Source organism: Gavia stellata, chromosome 16 (assembly GCF_030936135.1).
Source record: "Gavia stellata isolate bGavSte3 chromosome 16, bGavSte3.hap2, whole genome shotgun sequence".
NCBI classification, from domain to species: Eukaryota; Metazoa; Chordata; class Aves; order Gaviiformes; family Gaviidae; genus Gavia; species Gavia stellata.
In genome coordinates, this window is record NC_082609.1 from 21,209,797 (window position 1) to 21,232,364 (window position 22,568).

The window sequence follows — 22,568 nt, forward strand, 5'->3', positions numbered from 1 at the left end:
GGTGTGTCCCGTCCCGGGGCGGGGGGGGGGCGAGGTGATCTCTCGGGGCGCCCCCGGGGCCGTCGGGCGGGGACCGGAGCCCCCGAGACCCGTCTCGGTGCGTTGCCCCATCGCGGAGCGCACCGGCGGGCGGCGCCGGTCCCGAGCCCGGTGCCATCCCCAGCCCGGGGCTGCCCCCATCGCACCCCTTCCGCCCCCCCCCCGCGGTGTGCTGGGGCTGGCGGCCCCGGTGCCCCCCGGAGACCGTGGGGGTGGTGATGAGCCGCGTTAGCACCTAATGGGCGGGGGCTGCGGGCTCAGCTGGGCTCCGCTGGGGAAGAGCCGGGTCCTGCCTCTCCCAAGAGCCCCTGGCATCTCCCCGGACCGGGGGGGCATGGAGGTGCCTTGTGCTGGGCCCCAGCCCTGGGAGCTGCAGAACCATGGAGGAGGCTTTGTGGTGTGTGTGGCTGGTCTTTCTGTGCCCTCTCAGCAGAGATTTCCCCTATACGGGTCCCCACCTTCATCAAAAGGTGTTTTCTGGTCTTCAAGAAAGATGAAACTCGTTGGAGATAGAAAGGTGCCACCACCTGGTGATGCACCTGGAGATGCACGAGGTGCAGCCAAACCTCATTTTAGGCTGAGCTAGGGTTAATCCCCCTCAGTATGCAGTTTCAGAGGCCCTGATGAGACTTCGCGGTACTTAATGAGCTAAAACCTGATGGTGTTGCTGCATGGATGGTGTCTCCAGACCCTCCTTGACGTCCTCAAAAGCCTGAGGAGATGCTGGTGGAAGAGAGTTGGCTGTCTTGGGGTCCCAGCCTGCCTGGGATCTTATGATGTGATGGGTCACCTTGGCTCTGTGCTTCAGCCCCCTCTTGCAGCACCAACCAGCTGCTGCCTGTGCCTTGGCTTTCAAAGCCCTTACAGGCATCCATAGGGGAACTGTTGGTGTTCTTGTGCTCTACCAAAGTTGCTGGACTTACTCATGTGGAGCAGGCTTGGACAGTGGGCAGGGCAGTCCTTTGGATGCACAGTGTTGAGAGGCTCCTCAGGTTTCCTGAGGGCAGAGGGGTTCAGCATTTGCTCCTCCGTGTGCTGGCTGGTGCTAGGTGTTGCAGTTGCTTCACAGGGTTGGGATGCCCCTAGTTGGGAGGTTGGAAACTCTTTGCCAAGAAAAGCACCAGCATCATCTTCCTCCTCAGACGTGGACCAACAGTATCAACCAGGCCAATAAGATGGCCCTGCTTGCCTGGGCAAAAGAAACCGGCATCGACCTGGTGCAGATCAATGGGCAGAGGCGATATGGTGGCCCCCCCCCAGGTATGTGAGAAGAGCATCTCGGTGCCGTGATGCCCTGGGAGCATGGCACATAGGGTGCCCGGTGGGCACGGAGGCGAGGTGGGTCTCACCCACGTGCACCATGTCGCTGTGTGCCTGCAGGCTGGGTGGGCGACCCCCCGCCGGCCGGCACAGAGGTGTTCATCGGGAAGCTGCCGCAGGACGTGTACGAGAACGCATTGATCCCGCTCTTCCAGAGCGTGGGGAAGCTCTACGAGTTTCGCCTCATGATGACCTTCAGTGGGCTCAACCGGGGCTTTGCCTACGCCAAGTACAGCAACCGGCGTGGTGCCAAGGAGGCCATCGCTGCCTTCAACAACTTTGAGGTGCAGAAGGGATATGCCATCGTGGTGTGCAAGAGCACGGAGAAGTGCGAGTTGAGCGTGGATGGCCTGGCCACCTCGGTGAGCCGGCAGGAGCTGGAGGCTGTGCTGCGGCGGATCACGGAGGGGGTCCTCAGCATCACCCTGTACACTAGCCCCTGCCAGAAACGGGCCCAGCTCGCTGTGCTGAAATACAGCTCGCACCAGGCTGCTGCCATGGCCAAGAAAACCCTGATGGAAGGTAAGTGGGAGGCCAGGGTGCTGTGGGATGCTGCTTGGGCTGGTCTTCTTGGTGTCTCTAAGGAAGGACTGATTCCATCTCCAGACTCCACTGCGAGGTGACTTCAGCCTTGAGACATGCCTTGTTCTCTCCCTGTGTCCTGTGGGAGGCCAGCTGTCCTCAGTGGGGCTGATCCCCAGCAGTCCTTGTGCAGATGTAGCGGTGGTGGGGTAAAGGGGCTGCTGGAGGTCTTCAGGTAGCTGCTTGCTCAGAGCAGGAGCATCACCAGTACCAATCCAAGGCATCCAGAGCTTTGACCAAGTTATTAAACCCTCCTGATGGAGATCCCCTACCCCTCAGTGCCCCATCCTGTGATTGTGCTTGCCCTCCAATGGGACACATCCAACCGGAACCTCCAAAGTCCTGATTTGTACCCGTTTCTGCCGCAGCTGAGAAGCGTTTGGCTTTGACATCTTTGCACCTGTCCCTAAAGACGGGCTGCCCCTAAAATCCCCTGAGATTTGCAGCCCTGAGCCCACCTCGGTAGCAAAAGGAGATGGAGAAGCAACTGCCCTATGGCTACGTGAAGGGCCGTGGAGGCAGGGGAAAGGATCCTGTGCAATTTGTACACTGTGGGTCAGTGCCAAGCTACCTGGGGGGGTCACTGCGCTGGACGCTGGGGGACGGGGTGGGGTGATACTGAAGGGCTGGTGCGTGAGAATCTCCTGCCAGCTGCTGCCGGTCTCTCCTAGGCAACATGAGGCTTGGTGGGGTGGAGATGAGGGTGGACTGGCTGAACCCCGATCTGAAGCTGAAACTGCAGTCGTGCGAGGAGAAGCCATCATCCGGACGGGTGCAAGGGGTCAAGTGCCTGGGGGTCCCCAAGCAGGCGCCCCTCTCTCCGGTGCTGCGCAACGCACTGGACCGCCTGAACACCCTGTGCCAGAGTCAGTACCTGGGGACCCCCCTGTTCCTCACCAAGTGCGTCCAGGCAAACCCCAACGGGTGGCTGCGGTTCTGGTGCCGGGTGGTGATCCCAGGGTGCCCCGTGCCGTTCAGTGGGTTCACGTGGGTCCGGCAGGATGGGCCAGGCAGGAGCGGGCATGAGGAGGCGAAGGTTGCAATGGCGCTGCAGGTTCTCCGGATGCTAGGTGAGTCCTCGCACGGCATCGGTGCCAACCCCCTGCCTCCCCAAAGTCTTGGAGCGTCTCCTGGGAGTGTGGAGCTGTGGTGCTTCTAGTACGTGGGGGGACCCAGCCTGGCAGGCAGGGCTGAAACACTGTCACCCCCCTGCTAGATGTGACCCCAGTGGCTCTCAGCTCCTTGTGGGATTCCTGGTTGGAATCAGAGGATGCAAGGGGGGAGGGGGTTTTGGGGTGTTGCTCCCCACAGCACCACGCAGAACCTGACGCTTTCCTCTCCGCTGTAGGATACCAGCTGACGTAGGCAGCCATTCTGCCCGAGCCATGAGTTGAACCTGAGCCTCCAGCCTCGGTGCCGCCGGCCACAGGAGCGGCGTGCGAGCCCCGCTGGGGACCTGGTCCTGACCCAGCTTTGCTTTGAGTTTGTTTGGGTTTGTTTTGAGAGCCGGCTCTGGGGGATGGGACTGCTGGCCTGCTCCGTGACAGCTGCCCTGTCCCCGGCCGGCCCTTGGGGACAGTTCTGGTTTTTGGGGTTGTAGGTTTACCTGCCTAGTTTGGCTTTTTTTAAGTTGGTTTGTGTTGCTTTGCTGCGGTGGAGGGGCCCAGTGCAGGTCTTGGGAGAAGAAGCAGCTGCTTGGAGAGAGTGCCAGTGTCGGCTCGGGGGGGTGGAGGGCACCCTGGGGCTGCCTGGGCTCACCCAGGGACCATCTGTCCTCCGCTGGCATGCCTGGTTCCTGAGGAACAGCCTCAGGTGAGGACAAAGCCACACACAGGGACTGTCCTGGTGAATGGGGGAAGTCCCATGGGCTGGTGGAGCTGCTTTTTAAAGGAGGGGGAGTGTCTGCGGGCTCTGGGAGGTGCAGGGCCGTTTGCGCTGTGGGGAAGCAGCCGTGAGGTTACCGGCTGTCTATGAATGATTCCTCGGGACCAGGAGGTCTGGCTGCATGCTGTTCACTTGGTATTAAAGTAGCCTGGAAAGCACCGGCTGTGTTAATGTTGTCCTTTGCTCCTGCATCCTCAGCTCCCTGCCTGTCCAGCACCATATCGGTGCTCTCCCCCCACACCAGGAAGCCTGTCTTCTCCAATGGCAGGAGAAGGGATATGGTGGGACTTGGATCCATCCTCTAGGCTACAGAGCCACAGCCTGCTGGGCTCCTGAAAGCAGCGTTTGCTCCTGTGGGAAGCAGCAGTCCCTGGCACATAGAGCTTTGTGTCCCCAGCTTCTCACTGGGGTCTTTCCGAGTGCCTTTCGGTATGCTCCAGCCTCCTCCAAGCACCTCTTGATGAGCCCCCAGTGGTCTTTTGAGTGCCTTTGGGTGCACCTCTGGGGAATCTTAGTGCCTTTATGCTCTTCTTCACAGCCTCCCAAGTGCATTTCAGCATGCCCAGTGGTCTAAATTTGGTTTCAGATGAGCACTGGGGGCGTCCAGTGCATGTCAGGGCATACCTGGGTGCCTCTGGGTACAGAGCTCTGCTAGTCCCTTCTCCTGTGTAAAGGACCCGGGTGCCTTGCTGTTAGTCCCTGGTGGCCTCCAAGGGCCTCACTGTGCTCACCAGGGTCCCCAGTGCATTTTGGTGCACCTAAGGGGATTCTATGTGTCTCTCTATGCTGCCCAGGTGCCTTGCAGTGCAACACCAGGGGACTCCACAGTGCCTTCCCGTGTCCTCCAAGGGCCGTTCTGAACTCAACACCGGTCAACCAGTGCTTTTTGAAGGGCCCCAAAGGTCTCCCAGAGCATTAGGATGTGGCCCGTGGGGTATGAGTCCATTTGGTGCACCTCGAATGGCCCTGCATGCCTCTCTCTGCTTCCCAGAGCTCAACCGGTACCTTCTGATACGCATCTGGACCCTCCAGCTCCCTTTGGCAGCACCTGAGTGACATCTTTGTTCCTTTTGGAGATTCCCCGGGGGGAATCCGCCACAAGCCGCCTGGTGCACCCTCAGATAGCTCCAAGTGCCTTTTTCTACTCCCCGGAGGTCTGTGCATCCCTCCTGACATGCACAAGGACCCTCACTGTCTCTGGCTGTGCATCTGTAAGAGTCTCTGAGTGAATTTTGGTGTCTTCAAAGTGCTCCTCCTTGCACTGCGGGGGCTCCAATGTGCCTTTTCTTCTGACACCCTCCTCTGGGACCTCTGCGGGCCATTCTGTGCACCCTGGAGATCTACCAGTGCTATTTGAGGCACCCCAAAGGCCTTGAGGGCTATACGGGCCCTGGGGATGTGTTCCAGCCTTCATGTGGCTCAGGACCACGTGGGAGACTGATCGCCCAGGAGCAGGGCTGGAGGAAGGGTCACTCCAGCTCCCAAAGCAGCCAAGTCTTTTTATTAAGACAGCCTGCAATGAGAGACACAAGCCTGGCCTCGGCAAGCGCCCTAGAGAGAGGGAATCTTCCTCCCTGGGGAGCCCACCCATGTGCATCCATGGTCAGCAGCATCTACCGCGTATGGATACACTACATCTTCACAGCTACCTTAAGATGTATCTACAGAAACATCATTGCTTCATCTTCTTCACGGGAGGAGCCTGGATGTCCAGCTGGGTGATGGTGCTGGTGGTGGTGAAGGGGTGGCACTGCCTGATGTTCTTGCTGATGGTCTGAACCTGGAGCACAAGCCCCTAAGAGCCTCAGGGCACCAGTATGGCCCAGTAGATTCACTCATAGTCCAGCTCCTGGAAAAACACCTGAGGGGAGCTGCTGAAGATGGGAACGGGGCTGAGAGCCCTGAACCACAGGGGCCAAGGGGGTCTGCTGAGGGGAAAGCCCAGTGGCAGCCGGGGTGGAGGTAGTTGTGGGGGTAGAGACTCCACGAGGCAGATCAGAGCTGAAAGGGGAGGAACAAGCAACCCCACAGGGGAGGAGAATGGGCAGATTTGATGTCAAGAGGACTAGCCCCAAGGGTGCCGAGTCTTTCCTGCTACCACAGTAAAGGCTGGAGCATCTTACCTTGAAGAAGTCGATGTGCAGATGACAATGGCATGTGTGTTGCCACAGGTCTCCGAGGGGTCTGAGGCAATGGAGACCAGGCTGAGCAAGGTCTCAAGAAGACAGCATCCAGCAGAACTTGAGAGCCAACACCAAGTCCAACCTGTCTTTCCAGGTGTGGCATGCATGGGCAATGGAGACCAGGCAAGATGGAAACTGGCACAGTCACAGCAGGATGATGCTCTCAGGGATACAATTGCCAGGCCTGGGATGGCACCGGGGACCTGCTCCAAGCCTTGAGGCTGGGGAGCACCAGTGGCTTGTGGTCCTGGCCACCTCAGGTGTGCACTGGCCCTACCCCCTCAGCTGAGTTCATGGAGTGGGACAGGTCCTGCATGATCTGCTTGTTCTTCACTCTGAGGCTATAGATGTGCAGGTGGGCACACTTGGCCATCTGGTGCTTACTGATGGCGTTGCTGGATGACACCTTGGGCCAAGAGGGAAAGCTGAGCTCTGCTGGGTCCCGGCATGTAAATCTTCCTCCTTGCTGCTGCTCTGAGGTGTAGCTGCAGAGATCAGGCCACTCATCACATATGTGACTGTTTGTTTGTTGAATGACTGCAGGTAGGGGAATGGCCCAGCTCGACTGTTCCTCCCTACCTCTGCCCCTCTAGTACCTTGTGTTTGGAAGGTGAAGCCCAACGGTGTGATCTTGGCCACCATGGTGTTGAAGAGTCAGGCAGCAATGTGGACAGTGACGCGGTGGCACCGGCACTCATTGGGCTGGAGGACCTGGCAGGAGGTGCGGCAGCGGGTTGGGCCAGGAGCTGAGCTGCCACTACTGAGCCACCTCCAGGGGGTTCAGAGCCTTGGAGATAGACCAGGTTGAGGACATCTTTCTGGAGCCAGCTGCCCTCCCCCAAACGCTCTGGCAGACAGTGCCAGCTGGGGACACGACAAGTTCCCTTAGGGAGGGTGACGCTGCAAGCCTCTCCCTCCACTCCCAGCATCCAGAGGCAGGTGACAAGCTGGAAAAAGACAGGACAAGTGCAGGGGCCATGAGGGATGATAGGGGAAAAAAAAAGTTGCCAGGTAGATCTGTCATAGAATCATAGAATCGTTTGGTTGGAAATGATCTTTAAAGATCATTTAGTCCAACCCCCCTGCAGTGAGCAGGGACATCTTCAACTAGATCAGGTTGCTCAGAGCCCCGTCCAGCCTGACCTGGAATGTTCCAGGGATGGGGCATCTACCACCTCTCTCTGCAACCTGTTCCAGTGTTTCACCACCCTCATCGTAAAAAATTTCTTCCTTATATCTAGTCTGAATCTACCCTCTATCAATTTAAAACCATTACCCCTTGTCCTATCAGTACAGATGCAATTAAAAAGTCTGTCCCCATCTTTCTTGTAAGCACCCTTAAAGTATTGAAAAGCTGCAATAAGGTCTCCCCAGAGCCTTCTCTTCTCCAGGCTCAACAACCCAACTCTCTCAGCCTTTCCTCATAGAAGAGGTGTTCCTCCCTCTGGTCATTGTTGTGGCCTTCCTCTGGACCCGCTCCAACAGGTCCATATCCTTCCTGTACTGAGGACACCAGAGCTGGAGCAGTACTAAAGGTGGGGTCTCACCAGAGCAGAGTAGAGGGGCAGAATCACCTCCCTTGACCTGCTGGCCATGCTGCTGGGGATGCATCCCAGGATACGGTTGGCTTTCTGGGCTGCAAGCACACATTGCCAGCTCATGTCCAGTTTTTCATCCACCAGTACCCCCAAGTTCTTCTTGGCAGGGCTGCTCTCAATCCCTTCATCCCCCAGCCTGTATTGATACTGGGGTTTCCCTGGACCCAGGTGCAGGACCTTGCACTTGCCCTTGTTGAACCTCATGAGGTTTACATAGGCCCACTTCTCAAGCTTGTCCAGGTCCTTCTGAATGACATCCTGTCCCTCAGGTGTGTCAACTACACCACTCAGCTTGGTGACATCTGCAAGGTCCAGGTCCTTCTGAATGACATCCTGTCCCTCAGGTGTGTCAACTACACCACTCAGCTTGGTGACATCTGCAGACGTGCTGGGGGTGCACTCAATCCCACTGTCTATGCCATTGATGAAGATATTAAACAGTACTTGTCCCCATATGGACCCCTGAGGGACACCACTCATCACTGATCTCCATCCGAACACTGAGCCATTGACTACTACTCTCTGGCTGTGACCATCCAGCCAATTCCTTATCCACCAAACAGTCCACCCATCAAATCCATCTGTCTCCAGTTTAGAGAGAAGGATGTTGTGGGGAAGCGTGTCAAAGGCCTTCCAGAAGTCCAGATAGATGACATCTGTAGCTCTTCCCTTGTCCACTGATGTAGTCACTCTGTCATAAAAGGCTACTAGGTTGGTCAGGCAAATGGTTCCACAAGGCTAAATGGTGTCCCAGCCTGGATGTTGGTGTGGATCAGAGACCTTCCTTGTGCTTCCCAGGAGCTGCTGTGCTGTCCCTGATGGGGACAGAGGGGGTGCAGGACCCACCCACATTGCCCTTGAGGAAGCAGTTGCTGATGTGCTGATCTGTGCCGATGGCATGGGCCACTTCCTCTATGTTGGCCCTGGTCACCTCACCCAGGGCACTGATGGAGTTGGTGCTGCTGATCCTCCGAGCCAGGAATGTAATGGCAGCCTGGGCAAGAGCATTGTGTGGCACCCTCAACTGCATCTCCTGTGCCAGCTGGGGGGGTCAGGAGCACGTACCAGTTTGGAGAGCCCCGAGGACCATGCCCTGGGCACCCAGTACATGTAGGCGATGCCGAGGGTTTCAGTGGCATTTTGCCTCGCAGGCATCTCATTGCCACCAAGGACACAGGGATCTTCGGGTCAGAGGCGGCTCTGCCTTCAGCCAGGACCTCAACAGGATGTGGGGGGCACAAGATGGCATGGGATGCTGCAGCCCTGCATGCCCTTCTCCTGGTCCGTGCTGCCTGTCACCCACCAGTGGTATGTGGGCCACCCCCTAACCCGTGGTCTCCCAGGGTCCCTGCCTCCTGATGGCACTGGGACAGGCCGGACTGGGTGTTGGCATTGAAGAGCTGCTGGATGCTCACAGCTGCTTGCACCAACAGCGTGCTCTTCTCCAAGTCAGTCAACCACGTGGCCCTTGCTGAGTCGAGAAGGTCGATGGCACCCAGGGTTGGGCTGTGAGGGCAGGGTCTGGCCCCTGGGCAGGAAAGCTGGGTGCTGGCGGTGACCCCCTTGCTGCACCCAGAGCCTTGCGTACCTGGAGATGCCCAACCGCTGGGCACATCTGGCTCCCAGCCCAGGGCGCTGTTCAAAGGTGGTGTGTGGGGCAGCTGGTGGCTGCGGGGCTGGGGGGAGAGCACCGCTCTAGGAGGGCCACTCCGCGGGTGCGGATGAAACCCAGTCCGCATGCTCCGCCACGGCAGGGAAAGGTGGTGCCTGTCCCCTGCCCAGGTCCAGACTGCCCGCAGCCTCCCCAGGCCACCAGCCACCCTGCCCAGCAGGGACCAGCTGGCACCCGCTGCTCTGCCCACGGCCAAGCCACCCAGGACATCCCCTGCCACTCGGTGCAGCGGGAAAAAACCCCAGGCTCCCTCGTACCACCAGCTACAAGCCGTGACACGTGGGCACAGGGCGCTCTGCCCAGGGCCACCACCTGTCCCCCCTGTCCCCAGCGCCCTGTAGGCAGGTGCCAGGGGTGCCAAGGAAGTTGGGGTGAGCCAAACATTGGCACAAGGCACTAAGAACTGAAAGGCACTGGGTTTATTTGTAATAGAGTTGATGTCAAATTAATGAACACGCTGGCCCAGTCAGCGTTGCAGGCACAGCGGGGCCCTCGGGAAAGGGAAGGACCCCTTTGCCCAGGGCAGGCACCTCAGGACCACGCCGGACCCCATGTTATCCCCCCCCCCCCCCCCCGAGTCCCAGGACCCTCAAATACACCAGCAAACCCCAGCCTTGCCCCCCCCCATCTCCACCCTGTCCACCAGAGATCCTCAGTCATGACCTCCCCCCCCCCCCCCCCAGCCACATCCCCCCATCCCTGGACCCCCAACACACCAGGGACCCTCGGTCACCACCCTCCCCAGTCCCTCTCACCAGGGACCCCCAGCCAAGTCCTCCCCACCAAGCCCCCCCCCCCCATACGGAAGACCCCCCGCCGGGTCCCTCCTATGTCAGAGACACCCCCCCCTCCCCAGGGAGCCTCAGCCACACCGTCCCCAACCTCCTCCCCGGCTCCCCCCTCCAGGGCCTCCGACGCCCCATAAGCGCTGCCCACCCCGCGCTCGGTCCCCTTAAGAACCCCCTGCAGCCCAGCCTGAGCGGCAGCCCTAAGAACCAATCAGAATGCCCGCTCCCGGCCTGCCGACAGCAGCCATGCGGGCGTGACCCCGCCTTCGAGGTGTGGCTGAACAGAGCCACACCCCCGGGTGTGTGCCCACCCACGGGGCGTGGCCAGTCAGAGCCCCGCCCCCGCGCGGAGGGGAGGCGGCACTCCCCGGCCCGGGCGCGGCCCCTCAGTCACCGTCGTCGCTGTCGCTCCCCGCCGCCACCTCCGGCTCGGCCTCGTCCTGCAGGTCGGCGAAGAAGTCCTCCCCGCTGCCCGCCGCCTTGCTGCTGAGGGCCCGCAGCGGGCCCCCCTTCTTCTTCTTCTTCCGGTAGTCGTCCACCACCAGCCCCCCCAGGGAGGAGACGTCCCAGAACTTCACCTTCTGGTCGTGGGCGCAACTGGCCAAGAGTCGCCCGCCCGGGGCCACCGCCAGCTGCTCGATGGGCTCCCCCAGGTGCTGCCCAACGCAGCCCAGCACCCGGTTCGGCAGGATGTTCACCGCCCTGGGGACGGATGGGGCCCAGTGGGGACCTTGCAGGGAGGCAGCGCCCCGAGGTCCACCGCGAGCCCGCCTGCCCGCACCAGCACAAGCTTGGCGTACCCTCCCTTCCCTCGTTCCTAAGCGAGGCTGACCTTGTCCCGCACCCTCCTCACTCCATCCCTCGCCATCCCGCCCCACTCCATCCCCCTGACCTGATGACTCCGTCCAGGGACCCCACGCAGACGATGCTGTCCGTGATGGGGACCATGCAGTCGACGGACTCGGCTCTCAGAGCGAAGCGGTCGCTGGCGGCCCCGAAGCCGTCCCAGTTGAAGAGGTAGACAGTGCCCTCGCTGGAGCCACACGCCACTTTCTTCCCCCTCTGGGCAAGATGGAGGACAGTAAGGCAGAGGCAGAACAAGAAACCCGGGGTGTGGAGAGGGATCCGCGGGACCCTGCTCCGTAGCAGGGCCCAGTGCCAACCTTCAGCAGCACGACAGACGTCAGGTCCCCGTTCTGCGGCTCTGAGAGCAGCTCAAAGCGCCGCCTCTTCACATTGAAGACGCCCAGGGTGCCATCACCGCTGCGGGAGATGGAAGGGGCATGTCGTGAGCATGGGACACGGCACAGGGTGCTTCCTCCAGCCTTAAGGGAAGGCCCTGTGTGGGCACGGGGGAGCCCAACCCCGGCGCCACGGAGCTCCCGGTACCTGGCGGTCAGCAGGATCTTCCCGTTACCATCCACAGCCATCGCACTGATGTACTCCTCCTGCTGACGGGCCTCCAAGATGGCATCCCCCTTGCGCAGGTCCCACACCTTCAGCGCTCCGCCGTCGTCGCCCGTGGCAAAGACGTGGTTATCGATGGGCAGCACGCAGTTGAGGGCCGAGCTGCAGAGACCCCAGCCCCGCGTCGGCACAGTCATTGCTCACGCCATGGGCGAATGGCTCCCACAGCAGTAGGGAACAATGCTCCGGCCTCTGCCTGCCCGGCCCAGGGCTGCGTGGCCCTGGCAGGGAGGGAAGGGGCCGCTGCCCCAGTGGGCACCGCTGGGGATGAGCCGCCTGTGCAGACCTACCCGTGGGCCTTGGGGAAGCGCGTTTCCAGCCGTCCCTCCTCCGCTGTCAGGATGTGGATGGACTTGTCCTTGGACACGGTGAAGAGCTCTGGGGAGCTGCGTCAGGGCCCCCAGCCCCGGCGTCCCCCGCCGCGCCCCGGTGCCACCCCACGTCCCCCGCACTCACTTTGCCCGTCCTGAGAGAAGGCCACGTCCCGGCACGACTTGAGGTGATGCCCCGAGGACCAGAGCTGCCGGTTCTCCCCCTCGGTGCAGGAGTACGAGTACCTGCCGGTACCGGGTCGGGCTCGCCAGGGCCCACAGGAGGGCGGGGAGCCCCGACGGCCGGTGCCCAGCGGTCCCTATAACCGGCACCCCACGCCCCGGCGGAGCCCCCCCGGCCCCACTCACAGGTAGACGTCGCCGTCCACGTCCCCCGCCGCCAGCAGCGGCCGGGCCGGGTGCAGGGCGATGGCGTTGGCCGTCGCCTCGAAGCAGATGTCCTCGGGGGTGTCCCGCAACCGCGGCTCCCTCCCCGCCGGCTCCGAGCACCCCTGGGGGAGAGCGGGGCGGTGGGGCCGGGGCCGGCGGGGCCGGGACCGCGCTGCCCCAACGTGTGCTCACCTCCCCCGGCGCCGCCATGGCGCGTCCCCGGCGGGCGCAGGCGCTTTGCTCGTTTGCATAGCACCGCCCCCCTCATTTGCATGGGACCGCCCCGCCGCAGGGCGCGCTCCATCTAGCGGCGCGGGGCGGCAACGTCGCGCGTGGGCCGGGCGGTTGCTGCCGTGTGTCACACGCTCGTTGTGTCGCGCCCCGCGAGGGGTTCGGTACCGGGGGACCATTTTGCCGGGACTCGCCCCGGCCTTTTCCCCGCCGCCTCATTTTTTCCTGCTTTTTAGCTGTTGGGCAGTGGGAGCCCCCACAGGCCCCCTAATTTGCACCACGGGGAACACCGTGGCCTCTTCCCCCATGTCCCGGGGGAGGGGGGTGGCTAGGGACCAGGCGTCGCTCTGGCCCCGAGGTCCTGCCCAGGGCCCCAGCCCAGCCAGGGACCACCAGCAGCATCCTCGTCCTTGCCCAGAGTTGCCATTCCAGCTCCCTGCTGGCCCTGCACCACCATGACCAGTTGTGCCTGGTGCTGGCCCCATCGCACCCACCCTGCAGCTCCCGTGGCACACGCAGCCCCACCACAGCCCCACCGCTGGCGGCCGGCGTGGCAGGTTGCGCAGGGGAAGCGGTACGTGTCCTCTGCTTCATCTTGCTGTACCCCACGCAAGGGTCCCGTTTCTTCCCCACACACTGAGGCACAGGGTGCTCAGCTGGGATTATTTGCTAATTTTATCCAGGGCTTGACAGGGGCTGTGCCCCCACCCCAAAAGACTCCCACAATAAACATCCTTAGCTAGGGCTCACCCCCTGAGACCCACGTGGGGCCCGGTGGGTGGGAAAAGGAGTCCTGGCAGCCCCGCTGACCCGAGCCCAGCCCAGGTCCCCTCTCTCTGCCCCCACAAACAGACCATCACACAAATTTAATGCAGGTTTATTACGACTAAAACATTTACACATCACATACAAAGACTGGAGGGGAGAGCCTCAGCGCAGCCCCACAGCACATAGCTGGGGGAGACACGTGCTGCCCAGCCCAGAGCAGAAAGTGGATGGCGTGGGGGGAGAGGAGAGCATACCAGCAAGCTCTGGGAAGGCAGCATCCAGCAGGCCAGGGTTCCAGGAGCTGGAGGAGAAGATACTGGAGGCATCAGTACTTGGGCCGCTTCACCTCGACCCTGGAAGAGACAGAGGGGCAGGACAGAGGTCAGGATGCAGGGGAGACAGCTCTGTCCCCCTCCCATCCAGAGCTCAGCACCAAGGTCCACTGTTTCACCCCACAGAACAGTGGGGGGAGCGGGCCAACAGCTTCTCGGGGCACGCAGCTGGGTGGGGCAGAACTGTCTGGTTAAGGAGGAGCCCCAACACTGCCCTGGGGTCTGCTCAGCACCCACCCATGGCGCAGGGGAGAGGTGCCCTGCAGGCTCTGCTGAGCTGACCAGGGCAGGAGCAGCTTGAGGGGACTAAGATGTTCTCCAATCTCCTTCCAGCCCCACTGCTGAGAGCTGGCAGGGAGGTCTCTGCCCGCTGCAGCCCCAGCACTGCCCTGCGGTTGAGCCCAGAGCAGAGACAACTTTACTAACCCATCAGCCTCCAACTTCTTCCTTTTCTCGATGATCTGCAGAGAAAGCACAAAGTCCTGTTACCCTCAGGGTAGCTGACTGCCCACAACCCCAGCAGAGGGGTTGTAGCGTGCAAGATACACCCAGGGAGAGCTGCAGTCAGGCCAGAGCAAGCTGAGGTGAGCTGAAGTTGTCCACAAGGTGCCCAAAGTCTGCAGAAGCTTGGTCTGTTCCCCCTTTGCTCCATTTTGGTCATCAAGGACTGTCTATTCTCACCTTTCCCTAGCCCATCCCGTATTGCTGGGGTGCTCATGGCCAGCTCACCCTGCCAGGACAACCCCCACCTCTGGTGGTTAGAAAACAGGGAGCTGCTAAACATGCCTGGTCCCCTCCAAGCCCCTTTGGATGGCTCCGAGCTACTGGTTTTAGACATGTCCATCTGCTGTAGAGTCCAGACCAAAAAGCCCCCGATCTGGACTACTCCCAGGGCAACAGCTCCAGATGCCTCTGCAGTCCTGAAGCCCCAAATACTTGGCTGATGCTCTCACAAGGAGCAAATCCAGCTTCTAGAGAGCTAGCCCTGCTGTACATGCAGAGCAGCAGTGCCTGGCTGCCAGGACATGGGCTGGACCAAAGAGCCGTGCCTAGGACAGCGAGGGCAGGACGAGGTGGGAGTTCTCCTGGGCTATGCCGGCAGCTCATGGCCTAAACAGATGATACCGCAGCACCAGGCACTCACCGCACTGATCTTCTTCCACTGCCGGTCCAGCTCTGCCTTGTCATTCGTCTCCTTGAAGCGACGGGTTTTGCGTCCCTCAGACATCTTGATCCCGTACTGGAAGGCCGCCCTGGGGAAGGAACGAGACAGAGCTCAGCGCTCGCAGGGGATCCACAGCCTGCCCAGGGAAGAGACATGTCTGCCCCAGCCACGAGCCCATACTCCTGGCCAGCTGGTGCTTTCAGGGGCCCAAGTGGGCTCTGGAGTCCTCAAAAGTGACATTAAGAGCAAAGAGAAGCCACCAGGCCCAGGATCCACAGCTCCTCCTTGGGTCCTCACCAGGGAACCCCCTTCTTGCTTTAAGCTCCCCCAGGACCCAGGTTTGGCCAGCACTGCCACCGCCACCCAGAATCCTTGCTCAGCCCGTTACAAAGGCTGCACTCACTTGGGCAGAGCCTCTTTGTTGTTCATGTATTCGCTGTACTCCTCCTGCGTGTCAAAGTCCCAGCGGCCCAGAGGTCCTTTCTTGTTACCCTGCAGCAAAAGAACAACTCGGAGCAGGTCCTTAGCTGACGCTGGCCAGGGCTTCTCATGCAGCCCCACACGCCCAGGCAAGATCTCAATCTCTCATCGGCCCCAGTTCAATGGGCTTGTGCACCCCATCTGGCCTTGGCTCCGATATCCCCTGCCCAAGAAGCCCCAGACAGGAGATTCTGTGGAAGAGGGAGTTGAGGCGGACTAGAGCACCTCCCCAACACCTCTTGGTCAAGTGCCAGAGACGCACATTTGCTCCCTGGGACAATAGATCCTGCCCAGACCCAGGTCCATAGCAGATCAGCAAACCCCAAAACACATTCAAGACCCAGCTCCAGGGCATTCAACCCCTCTGCACAAGCCTGCTTCTCTTCAGTGGGATCCTCTCAGCCTGCACCGATGCCTAGCTCACTGGTCCTAGAAGCTGGTGATGGCATACCTGATCCATTTTGCTGTAGTCCACCTCTTCATCACTATCCACAGCCATATCATCCATTCTGTAATAGAAAAGACAAGGAAAGAGCTCAAAGTGGGTCCCTGGGACATGGGTCAGGACCTTGGAGCTGGGCTCCAATGCTCACAAGGCAGCGAGCTGGTGGGAGCCATCTCCCCTGGCCTCAGACTTAACACACTCAGTTCCTGGACCAGAGACAAGTTCCTCCAGCTGCAAGCCCTGCAGGTGAGCTGTACCACAAGGGCATCCAAGACTGCAAATGCTCCTAAGATGATTCTGCAGGCTGAAAGCTGTTCCTCTTCTTCCAAGGGACCGCTCTGTGGCCAGAGCTCAACAAGCACATGAATTACCAGGGAACCCAGCAGACTCCCAGCCACCTCAGCCTCTCCCTGGCACTGAGGGGCAGCAGACTCCAGTTAGTCATTTATAGCAGAGACCAGCTAAGAAAAGGCCAGGTCTGCCAGAACCTGCCAGGACTTGGGGAGCATTTTAACAGTAGGTTGCAACCCCAGACAAAGCCCGGCCCGCTTCTGCCAACAAGTAGTGGGGCTGACGTTCAAGTTCTTGCTGCCAGAGAAAAGCAGCCCCTTGGCACACCCTGTTCCCAACCCACAGCTTCTTGCTGCTTCCTTACGTAGCAGGGTAGCACTCGGCGTAGCTGTTCGACATGCCAAAGAAGTCCCCCAGCTGCTTCTTGTCTTCTGGCTTCTTCAATGTTACAACAGTCAAGGAAAGCATCACCATGTAGCCTTACAGCTAAGGGCTAAGCACAGCCAGCCAAAGAGTCATCTCCTGCCCCAACACAACCAAATCAGAGGCTGCAGAGCTTACATTTAGTGTACAGGCAGCAAGGTTTGGGCGGCATTTCTCCGCTACAGGAGGAAGACCTTCCCAAGTGAGGAAGGACAGCCACACAGCCATAGTTGGGCAAGGCCTGCCTGCAAGGGAAGCCTGGCCCCACATCAGCCGGGCTGGCACAGACAGTAAAGGATATGACTCTGCTCCTTCCCAGCCAGCGGCTCCAGCGAACTTCTCGTTGATGGACTTGATGAGCTCCTTGGCTGAGCCGGGTCCTGGGACAGACAGAGCAGCAGGCTGAGTTTTGGGGGAGGAACAACTCACTGCAATACACATTGGGCTGGGCAGAGTCCCCTTCCACACCACCAATTCACTGGGACCAGGGTAACAGGCAGAAGGACAGGGTGCATATGAGGTTGAAGAAGAGGAGCCAGGAGAACACCGAGGAGCAGCAAACCAGTTCAAGCACAGACTGGGGCAGGCTGATCCTAGGAGACCCTGAAACCTCCTCAGCTTACAGCCAGCATAAGGTTGTTCAGGCTGGTCTGCTGCCAGGGAAGGATCTGCACACACACTCAACCCGGGCAGGCATGCAGCAGCCTGTAGACACAGGACTCTTCACCCCAAAACCCTCATGGCAGGCAATTCCCTCTGTCATAGCAGTCTCTGGGAGAGCAGGGAGCTCACACAGGCCAGCAAGCCAAGCAGTTCTGCAGTCTGCAACCCCGTATGGCCTCACTCAAACGTCCAGTCTTATTCAAATGTTCACACCACTTGGCTCACCTTTGTCGATGTCTGTGGGCTACAAAGAAGAGGGAGAGATACAAGTCACCCGGGAGGGCTGAACGCAGGCAAGTGACAGTGCAGCTCCACTTTAAGACTGTTTGTGGCAAGCACAGAGCTAAACCATAAAAGCTACTGGCTTGTGCTAGTCCTGCCTTACTTGCTGAAGGAGAGGACAAGCACCCAGCCACCCACCAGCCCCTGGTTGGACAGAGAGAGCTCAGCAACAGCTGAACACTGGCACATGTGGTTGCACAACCAGAGACACCCAAAGCCACCAGGCTCACCACACCAACCCCACAGCTGCACTCCCTAAAGGCAGAGATCAGGTAGGACAGTCCAGGTTTCACGAGCAGAGGCTCACCTCATCATCAGCCTTGGGCTTCTCAAAGTAGCTGTGCCTCTTCTTTTCTTCCTCCCGCTCACGGTCACGCTCCCTGTCCCTCTCGCGCTCCCGGTCCCTGTCACGTTCTCGGTCCCTGTCACGCTCCCGGTCCCTGTCACGCTCTCTCTCACGGTACCTCTCCCGCTCCTTCTCCCGTGGCATCTTCGCAGTGGAGGGCACATAATCCCCAATATCTTCAAAGATGCTAGAAGTGGAAAAGAGCCTCCAGTTATGGGTGGTGCAAGGGAAGAGGCCACAACCACCTCCCTTTGAACTGGAACCTAATAAAAGGAGCATGCAACACTGAGAGCTAAGGATGCCCGCTAGAACTGGCTTCTACATTTGTCAGAGGTATCGCTGCGTTACTGCTTCCTTCTGCTGCCTGGACCTGCTTCTGGTAGATGAGGACAACAGACAGCCCTTGCCTGCCTCAAGCTTGAAATAGAAAACAGAGCTTGCCTCCAGCCTTGTCCTTCAAACCACAGGTCCAAAGAGGTGGCTCACTCCAGAAACACTAAACCCAGCCCTCTCCAAATGTGCTGGGCCAAAAAGACGTTCCTTAAGCCATAGAGCTGTGACCCCACAGCCTGTGGGCAGGGAGGCACTTACTTCATATCAGCTTCAGGGGGCTTCTTCTCATCCAGCTTCCCTGCAAGGACACAAGAGCAGTGAGAGGCACATCATCGACTGCTACCCGCACTGCTTCCCTGTCCCCAAACTGGCTTCCAAGCCCCAAAAGTGGTGACCTGGAGGGTGTCCTCCTGACTTCCTCTTCGGTTACCACATCATATCTAGCCCTCTCAGGAAGCCACTATGTTCCTCCCCAACAGGGGACATTTCCCCAAGGAAATGGGCCTTAACCAGGAAGAGTAGAGCAGCACGAGCCACCCTTGCAGCTATAATTTCTCAGCAGCCAGTCCCCTGCGATCCTGGCACAGAACAGCCTCCCTTCAGGATGCAGTGCTTGGGGAGCTATAGGAAATCACTGTCCTCTAAGTCCACTGCGTCATGGCGCAGAGGAATGCAGCAAGCCACAACGCATCTCCTTCTTTTGGGATATGCTTCCAGCACTAAGTCCTTCTACTTGATTCACTTCAGCTCCTACCTTTGTCTTTCTTCTTGAGCTTCTTGTTGCGGGTCCCTTGCCTGAGATAGGAGAGGATCTGCGTCAGTTTGCTGATGACAATGTCATTGGTGGTCAGCGTGGTCTGCGCCTGAAAGAGAAATCCCAGAGGAAGCATCCGACTCCCTCGTCGGAGAACCCCTCCTGCCAAGACCTGCTCTGGCCAATTCAGACCAATGCGGTCAGGCAACCTGGACGCTTGCTGGGTACCTCCATGGTGGGGCAGTCAGCCTTGCTCCGGATCAGCGTGGTTGGGATATCGGTGTCAGCATACTCATCATCCAGATCTACCACGTAGGCCATCCTCCCCGGCAAGAACAGCTCATTCCGCTCGTAGGCCTTGTTCTTGAACAGAATGCGGTAGATGTTGCGACCTAGAGGGGAAGGAAACACGTGGGAGAGCTGCTCTTCGGAGAGCAACGGACAAGCCCATAGTGAAGCATATTTACTTTATCAGAAACATCACAATCACCTCTCAAGAGACACATTTCCTCCAGCCCTCAAATTCAGGATGCCTATACCTCAGACTCTCCCCCTTCAATGATTAAAGGTTTTCATTCCTCCATTCACCCTCCAGGATTTCTTCCACATTCACAGCACAACACAAGGTGGGGAACAGTCACATCCACACAGTCTTACCCAGCCGGGTCTTAAATTCAATTTTGTTCTCAGGATCTTCATCTTTCCTGAACAGAAACAGAAAAGAAACAGAAGTATTATGCTAAGCGCATGCCTCCTCTGCATCCTCCTCTAGGAGGCAGCTGCGCTCGGGAGGGAAAAACCTCAACCACTCACTTAGTCTCTTTCTGGGGCTTCTCCATCATTTCCTCCTCTTCCTTCTCCTTGCTGGCAATCTCAGCCCGTACCTGGCCACAGAGTAAATACATACATTACAGACCAATCTATGACACTGCTGCCCACCAGAACTAGTAAGCCCATTTCCACCAGCTCTCCAACCCTTCATAAATCTTTCCCAGAAAGAGAAATCCACAGTGACAAGATTGAAGCACCTGTAAGCGGCAACTACTGCCCTCTTGCCCACCCTCTCTGTCTGTGGGAGCAGACAAGGTAGAAGAGCAGCATAGTGGTATCTGCGCTCACCTTCTGCAACAGCGCGAAGTCCAGACCCTTCACCAAGTGAGTGTGCTCCATGTCACCACCCAAGAACTTGGACTCCTGGATCAACTGCCTCCTCTTCTCTGCAGCGGATTTATCCCTGTGCAACAAAAATGGAGCCAGTTACGAGACAGCCCCTCTGGAGCAGACTGGCAAGACAAGGCCATGCTGCAAGCTCACGTACGCCTCTGCTGTCGGCCCCACAGCCCTGTAGTTGGCAGTTGTGCTGATCAGCTCTGTTTCCTCGTAGTCCTTGTTCACACCATCTCTCCTCTCCTTGGCTCGATCCCTGTACTTCTCGGCCAGCTCCCTCTCACGCTCTATCTCCTGCTGGCGCAGCTTTGCGTAATAGCTGGGGTTGGAAAAACAGCTCGGTGTTAGAGTGACACATTCATACTCTGGACACACTGGTCAGGTAACAGCCCGCGAGGCCCCACACGTACCTGTTCTGCTCCCAACCCCTTCCCCAAAAACGTACTAAAGTACCACGGGAGACAACATGCCTGGAGGACACCAGACAAGATGAAACTGCTGTACCAAGACTAACTAAAGAGGAGCTCAGTCTTTCCTTCCAAAGGGAAGAGGTCAAGTGCAGTCCTGCTGTGCAGATGTGCCCCAAAAGACAACAGTCACCAGTGCAGATCTCCCACCACTGCTCTGCTCTGCCAGACACCTGCAGAGTCTCTCCTGCTTCTTCTGGAGGTGAAGCTTCACCCCCATCCTGCTGCTGCCCTCCCACATCTGTTCCCACAAGCAGTGACAGTCACTCAGTTTGCGCTCTTCTCACTCTGCTTGCCTCCAAAGCCCCAAACTCATCCAGGCCACTCAGGGTCCTCTTTGGTAGCCCAAGAGCTCAGAACCTGCTTCCATGGGAGGGGCATGATGTACGAAGACAAGTCCTGATGCATCGCTTTCCCCATTTACCTTTTCTTCTTCCTCCTGCGAGCAGCTGGGTCTTCATCTTCATTGTACTCCCGGGGCATCCTGGAAAAGGGCGAGAAACCACACGTACAGTCTGCAGAGCCATACAAACATGAGCAGCTAGACAGAACAGTCCCTCAGACACAGCAGGGCACTAAGATGCTCAAAGATGGGAACAGCACAGTCCCATTTCTCCCCAATTCCACTCTGTCAGCAGGGAGAGGAGGGGAAAGCACCAATTTTCACAGAACAAAACTAAATCTGCTGCCTGCACAAAGAGTCTTAACAGCCATGCAAGACTCGCTCTGTTATTTACAGTAGTCCTGACCCACCTGTTTTTCCACTTAACACACACACATGTACAGCTTGCATGGACCCAAGCACAAAGGAAGGCTAAGGTCTGCTCCTTGGGCCCTGTCTGCACGCTCATTAGCAAAAGCCCCTTTAGATACTCCCCTGCAGAACGCAGAGGGAGAGAGTCAGGCAGGAACGGAGCCCCAGAGAGAAAACAGACATGCTTTGTCCCACAGTCCTGTGAAACAGAGTCCTACTCACTCATGGTGGCGAGATTTAGATGGTGGCGCAGATGTTGGTGCAGCCCGCGGGGTCATGAGAAGCTTTCTGAAGTCTTCATTGGTCAGCTTGGACCTGCAAGAAAGAGAGAAAATAGAAACCATCATTCCCTAATGAGCTTCAGCAGCCTGACGGCTTCTGAGGAGGCAGAGGGTTTGCCAGCACGTCCTGTACAACAGAGTCAGACATGGGGAGCCATGGAGGGAGCCCAAAGGCTGCACTGCACCAGTTACTCTCAGCCTCTACACAGGGGAATCAGCCTTGGGCCCCACAGTCCTGGTCCACTCCCACCCCAGTACCGTACTCACTGGTGGAAGGAGTGCGAGTCATCCACATCGTGGCCGTCAGGGGCCAGGGGGTTGGAGAACGGTTCATCTGGGGGACGAGAGGAAAGAGGGCGCTCAGAGTCTGCCTGCGTGGCTTCAACCCCCCTCCAACCACCACGATCCTCCCAGCCCAATCCCTGCTCAGGAACAGGGAAGGGAGCAGCATTCACCCACCATCCTGCTCCTCTGCCAAGCCCAGGCTGCTGACACCCTGGGGCAGCCTCACCGGGGTGCATGGGGCAAAGGGGTCCTGGTGTCACTGCCCACCACAAGACCTTGCCGCCCCCCCAAGCCGAGTGACTCTGCGCCCTCCCAGTGAGTGTCCTACTGCCTCCCCCGGGGGTGTTCCATCCCCCCCACCTCCCGGGACTGCCTTTGCATCCCCTCCACCCCCAGAAATGCCCTATTGCCCCATCCCCAGAGTGTACCCCCAATGTAAATGCCCCGCGCACAGTTCCCCCCCGCCCGGGTTTGTCCCCACGTTCCCGCCCGAACCTTTCCTCACCCCCGGGCTGCCCCGGGGCCCCATCCCGGGAAGTGTCCCCCTCCGATTATTAATGCTGTCACCGTCCCCCGTCCCCCAGCAGGGCTGTTCCCCTCACCAGGCCGGGGGTGTGCCCGTGCCTCCCCGGGGGTCCTCCCGCTCCCCCGCCGCAGCCCGGTGCCCCAAGCCCGGGGAGGGCCTACACCTACAGCCACCCCCCCCCCCGCGGCCACTCCCCCGAGTGCCGCGGCACCGCCCGCCCGAGGGTCGGACGCCCCAGCCCCCGGGGTGTCCCAGAGCCCCCCGCTGTCCCCTGTCCCCCCGCCCCACTCACTGTCGCGCTCCGGCATCGCGCCCCACTCCGCAGTCCCGCACCACAGCCC

At 59.2% G+C, this 22,568-nt stretch overlaps 3 protein-coding genes across 3 annotated transcripts; 1 reads left to right on the forward strand and 2 right to left on the reverse strand.

Moving 5' to 3' along the window:
* The first annotated feature begins 1,115 nt into the window (after positions 1-1,115).
* DND1 (DND microRNA-mediated repression inhibitor 1) lies at positions 1,116-3,306 on the forward strand. Its single transcript, XM_059825624.1, has 4 exons — positions 1,116-1,299; positions 1,420-1,881; positions 2,613-3,011; positions 3,290-3,306. Exons 1-4 carry the CDS (start codon positions 1,116-1,118, stop codon positions 3,304-3,306), a joined length of 1,062 nt encoding a protein of 353 aa, XP_059681607.1.
* Positions 3,307-10,452: 7,146 nt separating this feature from the next.
* WDR55 (WD repeat domain 55) lies at positions 10,453-12,444 on the reverse strand. The gene is made up of 8 exons (XM_059825625.1): positions 12,427-12,444; positions 12,214-12,356; positions 11,990-12,090; positions 11,824-11,911; positions 11,456-11,635; positions 11,230-11,329; positions 10,959-11,128; positions 10,453-10,768 (listed from the first exon to the last, which is right to left on the reverse strand). Exons 1-8 carry the CDS (start codon positions 12,442-12,444, stop codon positions 10,453-10,455), a joined length of 1,116 nt encoding a protein of 371 aa, XP_059681608.1.
* Positions 12,445-13,326: 882 nt separating this feature from the next.
* IK (IK cytokine) lies at positions 13,327-22,561 on the reverse strand. Its single transcript, XM_059825448.1, has 20 exons — positions 22,520-22,561; positions 21,684-21,750; positions 21,358-21,450; positions 20,806-20,865; positions 20,066-20,233; positions 19,867-19,981; positions 19,561-19,631; positions 19,405-19,451; positions 18,976-19,139; positions 18,748-18,856; positions 18,252-18,291; positions 17,622-17,847; positions 17,258-17,276; positions 16,671-16,749; positions 16,311-16,391; positions 15,662-15,719; positions 15,134-15,222; positions 14,710-14,818; positions 13,992-14,026; positions 13,327-13,586 (listed from the first exon to the last, which is right to left on the reverse strand). Exons 1-20 carry the CDS (start codon positions 22,533-22,535, stop codon positions 13,559-13,561), a joined length of 1,674 nt encoding a protein of 557 aa, XP_059681431.1. The 5' UTR covers positions 22,536-22,561; the 3' UTR covers positions 13,327-13,558.
* Positions 22,562-22,568: the final 7 nt, after the last annotated feature.